This window comes from Sander vitreus, unplaced genomic scaffold, assembly GCF_031162955.1.
Source record: "Sander vitreus isolate 19-12246 unplaced genomic scaffold, sanVit1 ctg486_0, whole genome shotgun sequence".
NCBI lineage: Eukaryota > Metazoa > Chordata > Actinopteri > Perciformes > Percidae > Sander > Sander vitreus.
In genome coordinates, this window is record NW_027595592.1 from 1 (window position 1) to 19434 (window position 19434).

At 38.2% G+C, this 19434-nt stretch overlaps 2 protein-coding genes across 2 annotated transcripts; both read left to right on the plus strand.

Moving 5' to 3' along the window:
- Positions 1-3762: 3762 nt before the first annotated feature.
- LOC144514185 (taste receptor type 1 member 1-like) lies at positions 3763-8163 on the plus strand. The gene is made up of 6 exons (XM_078245368.1): positions 3763-3963; positions 4257-4551; positions 4710-5432; positions 5787-5993; positions 6239-6359; positions 6770-8163. The coding sequence occupies exons 1-6, from the start codon at positions 3785-3787 to the stop codon at positions 7696-7698; spliced, it is 2454 nt and encodes an 817-aa protein (XP_078101494.1). The 5' UTR covers positions 3763-3784; the 3' UTR covers positions 7699-8163.
- Positions 8164-12384: 4221 nt separating this feature from the next.
- Positions 12385-18513, plus strand: LOC144514184 (taste receptor type 1 member 1-like). Its single transcript, XM_078245367.1, has 6 exons — positions 12385-12563; positions 12860-13154; positions 13297-14022; positions 14390-14596; positions 17050-17170; positions 17585-18513. The coding sequence occupies exons 1-6, from the start codon at positions 12385-12387 to the stop codon at positions 18511-18513; spliced, it is 2457 nt and encodes an 818-aa protein (XP_078101493.1).
- Positions 18514-19434: the final 921 nt, after the last annotated feature.

The following is a 19434-nucleotide window of genomic DNA, read 5'->3' on the forward strand; positions in this document are numbered from 1 at the left end:
CAAAATGTTTTATTATAATTTTTCAATCATACAAAAACACGCAGGAGTACTTCCAAGGTCTCATTCAGAATTATACTAAAACAATCAGCCAGTAGCTTACACATTTCAAGTGTATACAGTGAGCTTATTCAGTGATTATTTTTTACTTAAAGCAAATCTTCCTGTTTGCCCTGTGTAATGCCCTATGTTTGGCATACCCTCATATGACTAATGCATACTTTTTAATGAAATAATTGAAAATGTATTGTCAATAGACAGCAATAGTGAAAAAATTGTTTTTAGATGTAGCCCTGAGTGCTTTCTAAAATAAATGATGTACGCACTGACAGTAGTTACAATCTCTCGAAATTCAGTATATTAATATTAATATAGTGCTAATATAGGCTACTGCTGTATATTTATCTTTTAGATACTTTATATTTCTTTCTCCTAGAGAAAAACTGTTTCACTGTAAGCTCCAGTAAGCAGGCTTAGAATTTCCTCCATAGAAAACAATGTATTAAAGTTTGTCCAATACGTTAATATATGACTAAACTAATGACATTTCCACCAGCCTCAGCTGTACCCTGTGTTTAGTGCTGATTAGTGTATGTTACTGTAGCATGCTAACATGTTGAAATAAGACTGTTGTAATAAATTGTATCTTTTGCACTTAACTACATCAAAGAAAATGTTGCTGACATGGATTAAAACTCATACAACAGTTAAATTCAATGTACACAATGCTTTAAACATACACTTTAAAATCTTTTTGGGTTATGTTATTTAACAGCCTCAGGATATTCAGTGATTATCCACATGAAGATAACTCTGTAAAGCCCTGCACTTATTTAGAAATGTACATGTACAGCAGTTAGATAACAGTAGGACTGATTTAATAAAAACATTAAATGGAATGTGTGATTTCCTTATTCAAGTATTTTGAAGTTGCTATAACCCCAATCTCACCACATGAAGGTGCTACTTCACTGTGACGCTGTCTACAGGCTAAACTACAGGTACACCTTGAATATACTATTTTTTTCTTTTTCATTGAGATTAAAATTAGGGTGCAGAACATCAGGTTTTGTGCAGATGTACAGATTCTGATTTGTGTGGAGTTTGTCCACACAACTTTGTTTAAGATTTACCTCATTACCGTGAAGTAATACATAAAGGCCTGTATCACTATGTTTCTGTATCTTTATGGAAAAATTAGGTGTCCATTTTCCAAAAATATGTGTGTGATTATTTCTTAGTGTGATGTTTGAATGCAATTTTCTGTGACTTGCACTGTTTTCAATATTTTTCTTTCATCTCAATCCAAAAAAAGATCATGCTGTACACTTTTTAACCTTGCCTCTCTACCACCTGTTTTTAGTTATGCTTTCATATTTTCATTCAGTAATGACGCGTAGTATTGCAGTTAGTGCTCGAAAGTAAGTAAATAGCACCTGGGACACAAAGATACACTGTCTGGGACTATACTGGGACAGTAAGGAAACTTAACATACAAATGAAAATATTACATTTATGGAATATTTAGGCCTATCATTTTAATTGTTAAGTGTTAAAAATGTAACAATATGAGGTGGCACTGTCCGGCATAATGTGTGTGTGTGTGTGTGTGTGTGTGTGTGTGTGTGTGTTTTCTGTATGGGTTATGTCTTGGTACCTTGATTTTGAATCAGGAAGATATTGACCGTCCATCCAAATTTTTGTGTCTTCGTTGATGGTTTATCACTCCTTGGGACCACTTTCAGCACACAAGATGCAGATTATCAATACTAGAAAAAAGCAGAGATGAAATATATATAATTTCAGCATCAATTATTATTTGTTACAAGCACATTTCTTCCATAAATTCAGGGATTCTTTGAAACTATGTCCTGAAAAAGCCTTGCAGAACGGTAATTTATTTTCACATCTGGTCTTTATTCCATAGAAGATGATCCCAAAAGACTTTAAACATAAAAATGTGTTTGACTCTAGTTCACTAGTTTCCGCAATTATAAAAATGGTGTCAACATTTCTAAATGTTCTACTATTTACAGTTTGTGTTAAACCTTGCCTGACTGCATGTGTTTATGCAAACTCTGTGTCCTCTTGTGTATTAACGCAGGAAGAGAGGAAAGGTTGTTGTTTTGCATCAGTCATGCAACTGGCATTTGCCTAGTCTATGAAAAGATAATCTATGGTTCAAATAAATGACCCGTTTTTTTCTAAAAAGATGAGAACAGTAGTACTGAACAGTTTTTAGACAATGTGCTAACTGAAGATGAGAAAATAATAGATGTGAAAACACATTAAGATATTGTGTTTAGCCAACAACCTTCTGTTCATATAGTGCAATATAAAAATTAGAGATGACGCCACAACCCTCGGACAGCTTTTACCAAAACTAAACATCTAAACATTTACAAAAGTCATATGTTTTGAAGGAATATTTTATTTGACTGCATTTTATTGCACAGGTGTTTTCTTATGTCTGGCTTTTATATGCAGTGCATTTGTTGTATTTTGAATATCTGAATACCTCATGTAAAGTGTTAATTCCTTCTCTTTTTTATCTGCCGGAAAAAACAAGCATTAATTCTGCTACTCCAACATATGGGATAAGTTGATAAAAATGTGAGCAAATCCTAAAAATACCTGTTGCCAATTCTCATCTTTTTCTTCCCCACCTTCTCTAGCATGGTCAAGTACACCTGCTGTTGTGTATTTACAGCCTAAGTTTATCCCTTTTTAAATACTGTCAGGCCTCCTTTTGTCACATGTATAAATCATTGATATCCTTAGTCCGGAGTTGGAAAAAAATACATGCTCACGTACATTTATCCCTGGTCTTATGTTTCCTCATAATTAATTGTACTGCCAAATGGTACAATGAGTACATCACATACCCTTAACACATGGGAGGACAACATTCAAAGGCAAGGGTGACACAGGGAAAACGTTTGCTAGTTAAAATCTGCCACTTATCCTTCTTCTTCCTATTTTGAATTTATCAGTCATACATTCAGAAGTGGTAGCAAATACATTGCCGTCTTAATGTCCATGTTGCTGTTTTCTGCATGCACTCATCACATCAGGGAGACCCGGAGACAAGTGTAACTTTCTCCTCAAATTGAAATAAAACAAACAAATGTTCTAACAGAGGGAATGTGTCTCCCATGAAAGTTAAACATAAATGTTTTTCTTATTTTTATACAAGGAACATGTTATTTCCAGTATTACCAGATTTATTCATGATAGAAGAAATCTAAAAAATAAAAGTTATTTGCTCATGATTATTCAACCGTGTGTGTGTGTGTGTGTGTGTGTGTGTGTGTGTGTGTGTGTGTGTGTGTGTGTGTGTGTGTGTGTGTGTGTGTGTGTGTGTGTGTGTGTGTGTGTGAGATATTTTATTCGACTGCATTATATTGTACGGGTGTTTTCTTATATCCGGCCTTTATATGCAGTGCATTTGTTTTATTTTGAATATCTTAATACCTCATGTAAAGTGTTCCTTGTCTTTTTAATCTGTGTGTGTGCGTGCGTGTGTGTGTGTGTGTGTGTGTGTGTGTGTGTGTGTGTGTGTGTGTGTGTGTGTGTGTGTGTGTGTGTGTGTGTGTGTGTGCGCGCGCATCACAGGGACTCTGCAACATGAGATTTTTGCATACTGATTTGTGTATTCTTAATAGTTATCTTCTATGTATGACACCTCACGCACTCAGTGTAGACGTCACCATGTCTCATAAATTACTAAAGGCAGTGGTTAATCCTATTAGAGTTCACATCAGGTTGGTAAACAGTAACTACAACAATGAAACATTTTCTGGTTTCTCTGTGTCTCCTGGAAACATTTCTACATGCCTTGGCTCAATGTGTCCCAGCCTCAGAGTTTCAGCTGGAAGGAGATTATTTGTTAGGTGGACTTTTTAATGTTCATCATGATAGTAACCCTGTTTATCATGACAGACCAGAAGCCATCGACTGCTCCAGGTGAGTCTTACAATAAATCTGAGTGAATACCTTCTGAAACTGATGAAGAACACCTGGTGTACCAGTTAATATTGTTATATATATAGTTTTGCTTCAAACTTCAGGTCAATGGATATAGCTGGTACCACATTTTCCCTAAAACCAACTTATTTAATTGCATGATTATAAAACTTGTCCTTGTCACATTAAAAACCACTATTAAATACTCATGTCTGTAAAGACTTCACAAACAGTAATACTTGATCAGTGAAACTAATTCTCACACTTTCTCACTGTCCTTCATCTGTCCACAGTAAACCCCTAGTCAATTCAAGTTATCGGAGGCTTCAGTTGATGAGATTCTCTGTAGAGGAAATCAATAACTCGACCAACCTCCTGCCAAATGTATCTCTCGGCTATGAGATATTTGACTACTGCTCAGATACACAAGCTTTCCCAGGCATTTTCAACCTCATATCAGACAACTTGATCCAACCTGGGGGTGAACCACACAGGAATCGGTCCAAAATGATAGCAGTGGTCGGAGCTTCTACAAGCACACATTCCCTGACTGTAGCCCCACTCTTCATGATGGATCTCATTCCTATGGTAAAACTGCAAACTATTGTATTTAACATATTCTTACCAAATACATCAAGTAATAAGAACATTTTCATATAAATTATGAAAAAAAATTAAAACAGCTTTTAACTTTTGAGAATTTGTCATTGAAAAAATTGACAATTTCTTAATTATTCTTTTAACAGGTCAGTTATGCAGCTGCAAGTTCTGTCTTTTCAAGAATCCAGAATTTCCCCTCCTTCCTACGAACAGTGCATCCCAATCAAGTCACCATAGAAGTGATTGTTAACATTCTTCAGCACTACAACTGGCGCTGGGTTGCTTTCCTTTACATTGATGATGATTTTGGCAGAGATGGACTGAAATTGTTCATAGGGAGAATTAAGGACACTGAGATCTGCCTGGCGTACACCAAAGGTCTCGATCAATATACAGATTACTCCCAAATATTCAAACAGATAGAGGCACAGAGGATAGGTATCATTATTGTCTTTGCTCCTGAATGGGCTGCTGAACCTCTCCTTGTGTCAGCAATACGACTAAATGTCACCAACAAAGTGTGGATAGCAGTGAATGCATGGTCGTTAAACAAGAAGCTCCCCAAGGAGAAAGGAATCAAAAATATTGGAACTGTAATTGGGTTTTCTGAGTCAGAAGTGACAATACCTGGTTTCAGTGAGTTTATTTATTCTTCCAGAAGCCTGACTCATTGTGAAAATGCAGAACTTTTTTTTTGTAATCAGGCGTGCAACTGCAGCAGCCCCAAAGCAGAAGATGTCATCGCTGCTGAGCCAACTTTTAATTTGTATGTTTATACTGCTGTATATGCCATCGCTCATGCCTTACACAATGCCTTGCAATGTGGATCTGGCAGATGTAATCGCAATATTACAGTGTACCCACACATGGTAAGTACACTAACAATTTAATAAAGACCATTTCATTTATTCTCCCCATATGATTCTTGGATATTTATGTTTCTGAAAATTGACAAGCCTATTTGAAAGTGAACAATCATAACAAAAAATACAAGTATGTTTGTTATTATATATGAGAGTTGAAACCTGTCAAACATTAGAGATCAGATATAGACATTTCAGAGATAGTAGAGATACATACAATCTAATAAAAACCTCTAAAGGGGGCATCACACTGAAGTTCCTCCCTTCACAGGAATATTTCTAAAAACTTATTTAATCAACACCTCATAATGTTCATTGTGAACACATGCAAATAATCTGAAATTTGTGTACCCACATCAGGTTCTAGCAGAGCTGAAGAAGTCAAACTTCACAATTTTAAACCAGAGTATTCGGTTTGATGAGAATGGTGATCCCAACTACGGATCCTTTTCTATAGTTTTCTGGAACCAAAGTGGTGATGCAGAGGTGATCGGCTTTAATCAATTACACCCACCGTTCCATTTCTTCATCAACGACAGCAAAATCCAGTGGTACACAGAGGGAGAAGTAAGTTGTTTTTTTTCTACCAAGAGTTTATACGCTATGTGTTGATATGTTTATTTAGTATTAGCTGTGACAGGGGTAAAGACAATATCAGGAACATCAACAGATGGTTATTGTGCATGGTGTAATTCTAGGGATGTAATACTCAATGTTAATTACATATTACAAACTATGTTAAAACATGTAAAAAGCTGTATGGGCCTGCGCTTACATTTTTTACTTTTCTGCTAAATAATTGTCTTGTACAGGTGCCTACTTTACAGTGTTCCCCAGAATGTCGTAGAGGATATGCAAAAAAGCTAAATGGAATCCACAAATGCTGCTTCGATTGTGAAATGTGTCCAACTGGAACTTATGTCAACAGCACAGGTACATTATTATACATCAGAGGAAGAAAATGAGTAAAAGCAGTGTTGTCAATTATTCTGGCATTGAAAATGTCAATGAAAAATTAAGCTTTTTTATGGCTATGAGGGTTTAACTGTTATTTCATGTTGATTGGATTAGGCTTCCATCTTCACTCTGAACAATGCATACAATAATTAAACTAGAGCAATATATTATTTAGATTATTACAATTACCTCTATGGTATATCACTGTAAACTGTAAAGCAAGTTTGACATGAAGTAAAAGCTCATTTTAGGAGAACATACAGTATCACAGATGAAATGTCTAACACTGCTTCCTAAACTGTTTGATCTCTCTTCACCCATGGAGGATTTTTTCTAAAGTAAACTTTAACTTTATTGACAGTCTATCCTTCTCTCCTGTAAAACAGAGGATCCCTACAAGTGCATCAACTGTAAGGAGACAGAATGGTCAGCAGCAGGAAGTACGTCATGCAATCTGCGGGTGGTGGAGTACATCCCATTCACAGACAGTGGGGCTATACTGATCATGGTCGGGGCCTCGGCCTTGGTGGGCCTCACATTAGCCATGTCTGTTCTCTTTGCTATCAACTACAACACACCTGTTGTCAGATCTGCTGGGGGACCAATGTGCTTCCTGATTTTAGGCTGCCTCAGCCTGTGTAGTCTTAGTATATTCTTTTACTTTGGTAAGCCAACAATTTCCTTTTGTATCTTAAGATTCTTACCGTTTCTCTTGTTCTACACTGTTTGTCTAGCATGTTTTGTTGTGCGCTCTTTTCAAATTGTTTGCATTTTCAAAATGGCTGCCAAGTTCCCCAAGCTCCACAGTTGGTGGATAAAATATCATGGACAATGGCTGGTCATCACTGTGGCATTTGTTACTCAGGCACTCTTTCTTCTTATTGGCTATACTTATTTCCCCCCCAATCCCTATGATGACATTTCTTGGTACCCAGACAAAATTATACTTGGTTGTGATATTAATCTCAAAGCATCCTCTGGTTCTGTGGGTTTACTCTTGTGTTTGTGCTCCCTTTGCTTTATTTTCTACTACATGGGAAAAGACCTCCCAAAAAATTACAATGAGGCCAAAGCAATAACCTTCTGCCTGCTCCTACTGATCCTCACCTGGATCATGTTTGCCACTGTATACATTCTGTACCGTGGCAAGTACATCCAAACTCTTAACGCTCTGGCAGTTCTCTCCAGTCTCTATTCCTTTCTGTTGTGGTATTTCTTCCCAAAATGTTTTATTATAATTTTTCAATCATACAAAAACACGCAGGAGTACTTCCAAGGTCTCATTCAGAATTATACTAAAACAATCAGCCAGTAGTTTACACATTTCAAGTGTATACAGTGAGCTTATGCAGTGATTATTTTTTACTTAAAGCCAATCTCCCTATTTGCCCTGTGTATTCAAATTCTGTCATGGCTTTGATTTTTCATGTTTCACCATGAAACAGGAAGTGGTTAGTAACTAGACTTTACATTGTCCATTCTGGCTCAAACTGCTCATAAGGATCCTGGCCTGAAGACACATTACATTTCAATATTGAGTTATAATCATAGCACCCCCTACTGGCAACAGGAAGTTACAGTCGTTAACACTTTGATGTCCTCTACCTAGCGGGTTGTCCATCTCAAAAGTGTTGAGGAAAGCCTTAAGACCTTGATGATACTTCAATCAGAAGATTATGATTTTTTTTCGAAGGGCGTCGCCGTGACGGCACGGCAAACTTCAATGTTACATCATGAAACAGAAAGTTGTTGTAATTCGAACATACATTGTCCAATCTGCCCCAAAAGTGATTCACATGGGTCTCAGGCCTGATTATGGTAAAATGGCTCATTAGCGCGCCCTACAAGATTTCAAAGAAGCAGCCCCTGCAGTGCAAATTACTTAGACCTATGATATTTGGTATGCACATGTATCATGTCCAGACTTACAAAAAAGCCTCTTGGAGCCATACCCTAAACCCAACAGGACGTCAGCTACAGATTTCACCCGATCGAGCTAATGGTAATTAGTACTGGCACGTCGTAGAATACTGCTAGCTTGGAAATCTCCTAACTCACCATCTCAGTCTGCCTGGCTGAAGGATGTGATGTTTTTCTTGAGTTTCGAAAAAAGGAAATATGCACTCAGGGGGTGGAGGACCATTTTATTAAGAAATGGCAACCTTTTATTGTGCATTTTAATAATCTGTCTGAGTTGCCTCCCGTTTGAGACTCCTGTCTGATGGGACTTTTAGTTTCCCTGGTCCTGTGTCTGTTTCTTGTCTGTCTAATCAATATCACAACTTTACAATACAACTATATCACAATGTAACTTTACAACACAACTGTTTTTACTAAGTACTTAACCTGACTGTGTATGAAGGCTCCCTGGGTGGGTGGGTGTACGGGTTTAGTTCTATTTGTTGTTTGTGGCTTTGTTGTTGTTTTGTCTGTTTTTTGCTTCTTTTGTTTTTATTCGAGTGGGGTTGTTATGGTTTATTTCTGCATTTCTTTTTCAGTGTGACTGATTAGTTGAAAATGGAGACAAAAAATGGAAACACTGGACCTTTACATTATGTATGTCATATTATACAGTATATGTTTCCTTGAATAAAGCATTTAAGTAAGTACGGTAATTAACCTTCTTTGAATGTTCTGCACAGTTGTGAACTGTTTCACACATATTTCAAGTTTATACAGTGAGATTATTTCTAAAGCAGCAACTATTTTTACTTAAGGTTTGGTCTGTGTAATCAAAATCTGTTGTGTCAGTTTATAAGTGGCTGGTTTCCTTTCTAATAGTATTTACAGTAGTGGCATTGTTGTGCACATGCATACCCTCATATGACTAATGCATTTTTTTCAATAATTAAAACATGTTTAGTCAACAGATAGCAGTAATGGTAACATGTTTTTGATGTAGCCCTGATTGCCTTCTAAAAATGTTTTAGTTTCAATCGCTCCTGAAATGTGACAAGTGACATCATACCCATTTGGGATGCTGTTTAATACATTTAAGAAGGGTGAATATTAACAGTAATGGTTTCAGTCCAAATTATTAAGCCTATTGTATAGCCAAGTTTAATATAGTAATTGATGATGAAATTATGACCCTCCATGCTAGATCTTTCTGGCCTTGCTATACAATTGTGCTTACAGTAAGGACAGTCAGTGATTATCCACATAGTTATTTCTGTAAAACCCTGCACTGATGTAGATATTTACATGTTCAACAGTTATATAACAGTAAGAGTGATTCAATAAAAATATTAAATTAAATGTGTTTTCCTTTTTGTTCATCTTTTGAAGTTGCTATAACACTAATATCACCACATGAAGGCGCCACTTCACTTTGACACTGTCTACATGCTAAACTACAGGCATATTACTACAGTGTGTAACATTAACTTTGTATTGAGTAAAAATAGGGGGCAGAATGTTGTGATGTTTTTGTGCAGATGTTCAGATTCGTAGTTTGAGGAGTTTGTGTGCACAACTTTGCTCAAATATACATTTAAGATTTACCTTATTAGGGGGCATTAGTATTACCTGGAGTAATAAAGGATACGTCGCCCTACTGTATGCAACCATTTTTTTCCTCAGTGTGTATCAGTATGTTCCTCTATCTTTATGGACACATGAATTCTCAATCTTTTTAAATATATCATGATTATTTTTTTAGATTAATGTTTTACTGCAATTTTCTGTGAGTTGCACTGTTTTTTTTAATATTTTTCTTTTATCTTTATTTCAAAAAGAGCATGCTGTACACATGTAAAACGGGCTGACCCACCTTCCACCTCATTTTACCTATTTCACTTACACACACATACTGTAATATATAATTCATCATAACAATATTTTCCACTTGTATCAGTACTGTAATTATTTATGTCGTCATTGTACAGTTATGCAGCTGTAATGACACCACTGCTTTATGCAACACATTGATAAAGATGTAAATACTATTTGTTTTGGAGTTTAAGATTCAGATGTTTAGGGAGATTCAGAACTGTTGGCTGTTGATAAAAATGCCATTAGGTCAATGCGTTACCATTTTTTTGTTTGTGTGTTTTCTAAATGGGTTACGTCTTAGTACCTTGATTTTGAATCAGGAAGACATTGACCGTCCATCCAGACAGAAATGTTTGTGTCCTCTTCGCTGTGTCATCTCTCTTTGGGACCACTTTCAGCACACACAATGCAGATTATCAGCACTAAAAAGAATTGAGATGAAATATATTATCATTTTAGTGTCAATTAGATCCTATTACCAACACATGATGAAATGGATGGCGGTACAATTCTTCCATAAATATAGTGAGTTTTGGAAACTATATCCTGAAAAAGCCTTGTAGAAAGCAAATTCTGTTTTTAAATCTGATCTCCTTAATATCACGGACAGTGGCGGTTCTACATTGAATTACACCCAGGGCGAGACTCCCTTCGAAGCAGTTTGAAAAAAAAACCACAACATTTTGCAAAATTACTATGTTATAGTGTATATTTATTTTAAGTTCTGATAACTTATACTGTCATATTTTGTGCAGAATTGTGTTCATTGTCTTTTGAAAATGTTGGAGGTGGAGATTGTGCAGCTTAAAAGGTGTTTCCTGTTGTAATTGCAATAGTTAAATAACTGGATTCTCTTAAGTGTGTTTTTCAAATGTTCTAATGAAAGATTTGTGTGATTGAGAAATATAATTTTCTCTTTCACTTATGTTGTTGTCAATAAATGTGCCAAAAATATATACAATCAGATATATAAAAATTGTAAAAATAGCAGAGAGCAACAATAATATAAAATATTAAGAATAATATATATAGAATAGCCTATATATAGGCCTAGAATAAATAGGCCTATTCTAAATAGCACAAATCCTTCATCACACAAATGTGAAAACACACTAAAGAGAATCTAATTGTTACACTATAGCACTAAGAACACAAAACACAAACTAAAACGAAAACCTGACCTTTCTGGCCTTCCTTGATGCAAAATCATCAGTGATGTTATTGTATGAAATCTGCTCCCCTATTGAATGCTCACGAGCGCACGCCCTTTAAAAAAAAAAAAAAAGTAGTAAAAAAATGTTTGCATTTCAGTCGGCCGACACGAACACACACGCCTATCAACTCGATAATAAAGTAGGCAAGGCTCTTTCAACTCAGGATAGGATTGAGATGAAAAGTTTAACTGACACATAACCGCGAGCAGCTTCGTGGGTGCTCAGTATTAGCGGAGCACCAACGATATCGGCGCCTATGTCCAGCAACCCGTTCGACCCAGAGGTGAACTGTCCCCCCGCTCCCCCCTCCGCTTTCCCCTTCTCACACAGCTTCTCTGTGCAGTGTGCGCACGGCACCTTCTCAGCAAGCAGGGGCGCAAATTTGCCAATTCCCCACACGGTGAAATGATAGATAATACAGTAGAAAACCGCTTCGAGGATTTTTCTTTTTTTAAGTGCTCGTGCCGCCCACAATGAGTCATAAAAAAATGCGGCCTGTGGTTCAAATAAATGACTGCATTGTTTTTAAAGTTGTGAGAACAGTAGTACTGAATATTTTATTCATCAGTTGTTTTAAGACTCACTGTGTTAACTGAACTTGAGGAAATAAGCTACATAGAACACATTAAGATAGTGTGTTTAGGCAACAACCTTCTGTTTATATAATGCAATATAGCTTTTTACCAAAACTAAACATCTAAACAATAACAAAGGTCATATGTTTTGAAGAGATATTTTATTTGACTGCATTATATTGTACGGGTGTTTCTCTTATGCCTTTATATGCAGTGCATTTGTTTTATTTAGAATACTGAATACCTCATGTAAAGTGTTAATTCCATCACAGGGACTCGTCAACATGAGATTTTTGCATACTGATTTGTGTATTCTTATAGTTATCTTCTATGTATGACACCTCACGCACTCAGTGTCACCATTGTCTCATAAATTACTAAAGGCAGTGGTTAATCCTATTAGAGTTCACATCGGATTGGTAAACAGAAATTACAACAATGAAACATGTTCTGGTCTCTCTGTGTCTCCTGGAAACATTTCTACATGCCTTGGCTCAATGTGTCCCAGCCTCAGATTTTCAGCTGGAAGGAGATTATTTGTTAGGTGGACTTTTTAATGTTCATCATGATAGTAACCCTGTTTATCATGACAGACCAGAAGCCATCGACTGCTCCAGGTGAGTCTTACAATAAATCTGAGTGAATACCTTCTGAAACTCATGAAGAACACCTGGTGTACCAGTTAATATTGTAAAGAGTTTTGCCTCAAACTTCAGGTCAATGGATATAGCTGGTACCACATTTTTCCTAAAACCAATTTAATGAATTGTTATATTATAAAACTTTAAGTCCTTCTCACATTACAATCTTTTTTAAAACCTTTTAAATATTCATGTCTGTACAGACTTCACAAACAGTAATACTTGATCAGTGAAATTCTCACACTTTCTCACTGTCCTTCATCTGTCCACAGTAAACCCCTAGTCAATTCAAGTTATCGGAGGTTTCAGTTGATGAGATTCTCTGTAGAGGAAATCAATAACTCGACCAACCTCCTGCCAAATGTATCTCTCGGCTATGAGATATTTGACTACTGCTCAGATACACAAGCTTTCCCAGGCATTTTCAACCTCATATCAGACAACTTGATCCAACCTGGGGGTGAACCACACAGGAATCGGTCCAAAATGATAGCAGTGGTCGGAGCTTCTACAAGCACACATTCCCTGACTGTAGCCCCACTCTTCATGATGGATCTCATTCCTATGGTTAAGTTGCGAACTATTATATTTTAACATATTCTTACCAAATACATCAAGTAATAACTTATAAATTACGAAAAAATTAATTTGGAATTTTGAGAATTTATCATTGAAAATATTGACAATTTCTTATTTATTCTTTTAACAGGTCAGTTATGCAGCTGCAAGTTCTGACTTTACAAGAATCCAGAATTTCCCCTCTTTCCTACGAACAGTGCATCCCAATCAAGACACCATAGAAGTGATTTTTAACATTCTTCAGCACTACAACTGGCGCTGGGTTGCTTTCCTTTACATTGATGATGATTTTGGCAGAGATGGACTGGAATTGTTCATAAAGAGGATTAAGGACACTGAGATCTGCCTGGCGTACACCAAAGGTCTCGATCAATATACAGATTATTCCCAAATATTCGAACAGATAGAGGCACAGGGGATTGGTATCATTATTGTTTTTGTTCATGAATGGACTGCTGAACGTCTCATTAAGTCAGCAATACAACTAAATGTCACCAACAAAGTGTGGATAGCAGTGAATGGATGGTCGTTAAACAAGAAGCTCCCCAAGGAAAAAGGAATCAAAAATATTGGCACTGTAATTGGGTTTTCTGAGTCAGAAGTGACAATACCTGGTTTCAGTGATTTTATTTATTCTTCCAGAAGCCTGAGTCATTGTGAAAATGCAGAACAATTTGTTTTTTGTAATCAGGCGTGCAACTGCAGCAGCCTGAGTGTAGAAGATGTCATTGCTGCTAACCCATCTTTTAATTTTAATGTTTATACTGCTGTATATGCCATCGCTCATGCCTTACACAATGCCTTGCAATGTGGATCTGGCAGATGTAATCGCAATATTACAGTGTACCCACACATGGTAAGTACACTAACAATTGAAAAGAAAAAACATTAAGTTTCTTAAATAATTGACAAGCCTATTTGAATGTGAACAATCATAACACAAAATGCAAGTCTGTTTGTAATTATATATTAGAGTTGTAAACAAGTCTTTAAATCTTCAGAATACAATCCAAACTTTTTGGATTTGTTTTGTACCTGTCAAACAGAGATCAGATATATAACTTTCAGAGATAGTAGAGATACATACAATCTAATAAAAACCTCTAAAGGGGGCATCACACTGAAGTTCCTCCCTCCACAGGAATATTTCTAAAATAATCAACACCTCATAATGTTCATTGTGAACACATGCAAATAATCTGAACTTTGTGTACCCACATCAGGTTCTAGCAGAGCTGAAGAAGTCAAACTTCACAATTTTAAACCAGAGTATTCGGTTTGATGAGAATGGTGATCCCAACTACGGATCCTTTTCTATAGTTTTCTGGAACCAAAGTGGTGATGCAGAGGTGATCGGCTTTAATCAATTACACCCACCGTTCCATTTCTTCATCAACGACAGCAAAATCCAGTGGTACACAGAGGGAGAAGTAAGTTGTTTTTTCCTACCAAGAGTTTTAAAAATACTTTGTTTTGGTTTTCCAACTTTAGCAAGGGTGTGTGTGTGTGTGTGTGTGTGTGTGTGTGCACAAAGATGTTTATTTAGTAATAGCTGTGACAAAACAGTGTTGCTGTGACATGTTGTCATTCTAGCTATGTAATCGTAGACATTAAATTATTGGATGTAGCCAGGGTTTGATCATGCACAACTCAAAAAAACTTGTGATAATTAAATCCCCCTTCCAATACCATCGATATAGTGCTACTTGGCTAGCAATGCCAAATCACTTATGCGCTTCAATATCCAATAAAAAATAATCTCAAAATGAAATTGCACAACATGGTGTCAACATTAAACACTCATATCACTATATGCGGTGAAAACAAAATAGCCTACTTTCAACCAGGAAACCCGGCTTCTTCGTTCCTAGGGAGTGTTTTAATCCAAATCCGATCTTTTTCCTAAACCCAATGAGTCGTTTTAGACCAGAAAGGGGGAAATCCAATGCATCCCCGCCGGCGAATCACACCCTGGATGTAACATCTGTGACATCACCCATTTGTTTGTCGACTTCCATTTTGAAGCCGTGAGTCAAGCGATAAGGGCGTCGCCATCTTGGTTTTTTGTAACTGGATGTGAATATTTTTGACGAGAGGTTGGAGCTGGGAAGATGACACAGCCAAGCCAGTGTTGTTCACGGTTGCAATGGTGCTGCGCTAAGCTGAACGCTTAATTTGCCGATTTTTAACCCTTCTAAAGTAAGTGATCCCACAAAGTTTTAACTGCTGACCTCCACCATTTATCTGCACGTACGGTAGAACAGAAAATCGGCAAACATTCCTTTAAGTTACCAGCTAACGCCAGTGGTAGCTAGCTAGCTTGGCTAACAGAATGCTGAATAAGGCATTCTAGGCAACCAAAATGTCCAAATTGAATTTAATTAAGTGAAAACCTGCATTGAGAGGTTCAAAGTTCAAGATGAAAACACAGGCAACACCCAAAAACAAGTTTACAGCTATTTTAATGTACACAGTGCTGTAGTTAGCATTGCTAAGCCTCTGACGTAATTGACAGGTTGGCTCGTAGCCCCGCCCCTGAAGCTTCCCCTGCTTTATGTCTTCTTAAAAAAAAATTGGACAACTTAAAACTGGCAATTGAGGCCATAAACTTATTATTAGAATGTTTCCTGAGTTAATAAATCAAGTGAGAAGTAAGGTCATTTTCCCATAGACGTCTATAGAAACAGAGTTCTTTCTGCAACTGGAGGTTGCCCCTGATGGAAATTAGATAATATGCAGGTTTAAGGCACTTTAGCATTGGCTCCACGCAATGTTGATTACATATTACAAACCATGTTTAGAATTTTGAAAAGCTTTATGGGCCTAATACTGCTATGTCTCCATCATTTGCCTCCACCCTTTACCCCGATTTTCTACTGGGAGTGTCTGTGCTGCGTTCCGGCAGCGCCGCAGTTTTGTTCTGTCCTCTGCCACACGCCATAGGCCTACCACACCGGGAGCAACTCAGAAGCGGAGCAGATTTATTGTCTTGAGTAGTGCTTTACAGAACGATCCCGTGTTTATTATTATTATTTATTATTATTATTTATCCAGGGTACAAGCGGCCAAAATGGGTTTCCTCAGGAGGGTAGCTGGCGTCTCCCTTAGAGATAGGGTGAGAAGCTCAGTTATCCGTGAGGAGCTCGGAGTAGAGCCGCTGCTCCTTCGCGTCGAAAGGAGCCAGTTGAGGTGGTTCGGGCATCTGGTAAGGATGCCCCCTGGGCGCCTCCCTAGGGAGGTGTTCCAGGCACGTCCAGCTGGGAGGAGGCCTCGGGGAAGACCCAGGACTAGGTGGAGGGATTATATCTCCAACCTGGCCTGGGAACGCCTCGGGATCCCCCAGTCGGAGCTGGTTAATGTGGCTCGGGAAAGGGAAGTTTGGGGTCCCCTGCTGGAGCTGCTACCCCCGCAACCCGATACCGGATAAGCGGACGAAGATGGATGGATGGATTATTATTTATCCACTCCAAGCACACCTGCAATCAAACTCCATGCATTCTCTTTTCTAATGTCCTGATTTGGGATATCTATTATGTTTTTCATCCTCCAAGATAAATCTCTCGTCGTTCATGGTGTTGTAGAAGAGACATATACGATATTGAGGGGTGTTTTATTAAATTGACTGGATGCTGTCGCCGTTTCACTTTTTGCCCGGTTGTCTGACCCTCCCGAGACATGAAAATAGACCTGGCGAGTATCTTAAGCGGAGCGGAGAGCCGCTTCACGCACGTTTCTGGGAGGCGCCTCAAGCATTGACTTGAATGCCTGCGATTGCTCGCGATGGTCGCGAACGCAGTGCAAACGCGCCCAGTGAAAAATAGGGGTTACAGTAGTTCCTCTTTCCTGCACATGCATGGGGCTTCTAAATAATTTTCTTGTACAGGTGCCTACTTTACAGTGTTCCCCAGAATGTCGTAGAGGATATGCAAAAAAGTATAATGGAATCCACAAATGCTGCTTCGATTGTGAGATCTGTCCAACTGGAACTTTTGTCAACAGTACAGGTACATTATTATACATCAGAGGAAGAAAATGAGTAAAAGCAGTGTTGTCAATTGTTCTGGCATTGATAGAAGCTATTTTCAGAATGTTAAGCTTTTTTATGGCTATGAGGGTTTAACTGTTATTTCATGTTGATTAGATTAGGCTTCCATCTTCACTCTGAACAATGCATACAATAATTAAACTAGAGCAATATATTATTTAGATTATTACAATTACCTCTATGGTATATCACTGTAAACTGTAAAGCAAGTTTGACATAAAGTAAAAGCTCATTTTAGGAGAACATACAGTATCACAGATGAAATGTCTAACACTGCTTCCTAAACTGTTTGATCTCTCTTCACCCATCGAGGATTTTTTCTAAAGTAAACTTTAACTTTATTGACAGTCTATCCTTCTCTCCTGTAAAACAGAGGATCCCTACAAGTGCATCAACTGTAAGGAGACAGAATGGTCAGCAGCAGGAAGTACGTCATGCAATCTGCGGGTGGTGGAGTACATCCCATTCACAGACAGTGGGGCTATACTGATCATGGTCGGGGCCTCGGCCTTGGTGGGCCTCACATTAGCCATGTCTGTTCTCTTTGCTATCAACTACAACACACCTGTTGTCAGATCTTCTGGGGGACCAATGTGCTTCCTGATTTTAGGCTGCCTCAGCCTGTGTAGTCTTAGTGTATTCTTTTACTTTGGTAAGCCAACAATTTCCTTTTGTATCTTAAGATTCTTACCGTTTCTCTTGTTCTACACTGTTTGTCTAGCATGTTTTGTTGTGCGCTCTTTTCAAATTGTTTGTATTTTCAAAATGGCCGCCAAGTTCCCCAAGCTCCACAGTTGGTGGATGAAATATCATGGACAATGGCTGGTCATCACTGTGGCATTTGTTGCTCAGGCACTGTTTCTTCTTATTGGCTATACTTATTTCCCCCCCAAGCCCTATGATGACATTTCTTGGTACCCAGACAAAATCATACTTGGTTGTGATATGAATGTCAAATCATCCTCTGGTTCTGTGGGTTTACTCTTGTGTTTGTGCTCCCTTTGCTTTATTTTCTCCTACATGGGAAAGGACCTCCCAAAAAATTACAATGAGGCCAAAGCAATAACCTTCTGCCTGCTCCTGCTGATCCTCACCTGGATCATGTTTGCCACTGTATACATTCTGTACCGTGGCAAGTACATCCAAGCTATTAACGCTCTGGCAGTTCTCTCCAGTCTCTATTCCCTTCTGTTGTGGTATTTCCTCCCAAAATGTTACATCATAATTTTTCAATCGTACAAAAACACACAGGAGTACTTCAAAGGCCTCATTCAGAATTATACCAAAACAATCAGCCAGTAGCAGTTTAAATTAGTAAGTAAATATGTGTTTTACTGTACACAGAAGGACTGATGTGCTTCCGTCCTTAGACGTACGTGTATTTTTGTTGAAATGATTATAATTTGGCTTTTTAGAGAAGATGGTCAAAAAAGTACATATTAGTTTAAGTCTGTATGGTATAGTTTACATGTCTTAGTCTACCAAGAAAGAAGACTAAAAGTCCACTTTTCTTTAAGTGTCACCAGCACGCTAAATTATAAAAAAATTCTGTGTTTGCGGCCGCTGAACCACGTTTCACCTCACACACATGCAGACAGGCTCGCCGCCACGCCTACATGCGTGGCGGCCAGCCACACTGTGTCAGAATTAACAGGCTCACACCCCCACTCAGAGTGCATGTTTATAGCCTACTCAGTTTTTTTTCTCCACCTCCCAGCTGATTACACGGAATGGTGAGAGTACTGAGTGAACGGCTTGTGAGAATCAAACTACCGTTTTCACAGTGGCGGGAGGGCACGATATTCACTGCCAGGAGCTGACACATAGACACGCGCGTGCCCGCACTCACTTCTCACAGTTCTGGGAAAGGCTCAGCGCTTTCTGTTGCTATGGCAACAGACAACACACGAATGTGCGTGCGCCCCCTCTGAGACACTGTGCTGTGTGTGGAGAAGCATACAAACGGCTATAGGCTTCAATTCGCTAGCCCTCCCCCGGTTCTTACCGGCGTGGTAAAAACTATCATGCTATCTCGAGATCAGATAACGGCTCTGACGCCTTGCACACATGTAGTACCGTAGGTGGAGCCGTAGTCACTCCCGCACTGTGTAAACAGCGGGAGCGAGCGACCACTCAGAACGTGCAGTGCTTCACAGTCACTCCCACGGTGCTGAAAGTGTTGAAGCATTTTACCCAAGTGGTGGCAGGGAGACATGTAATCAT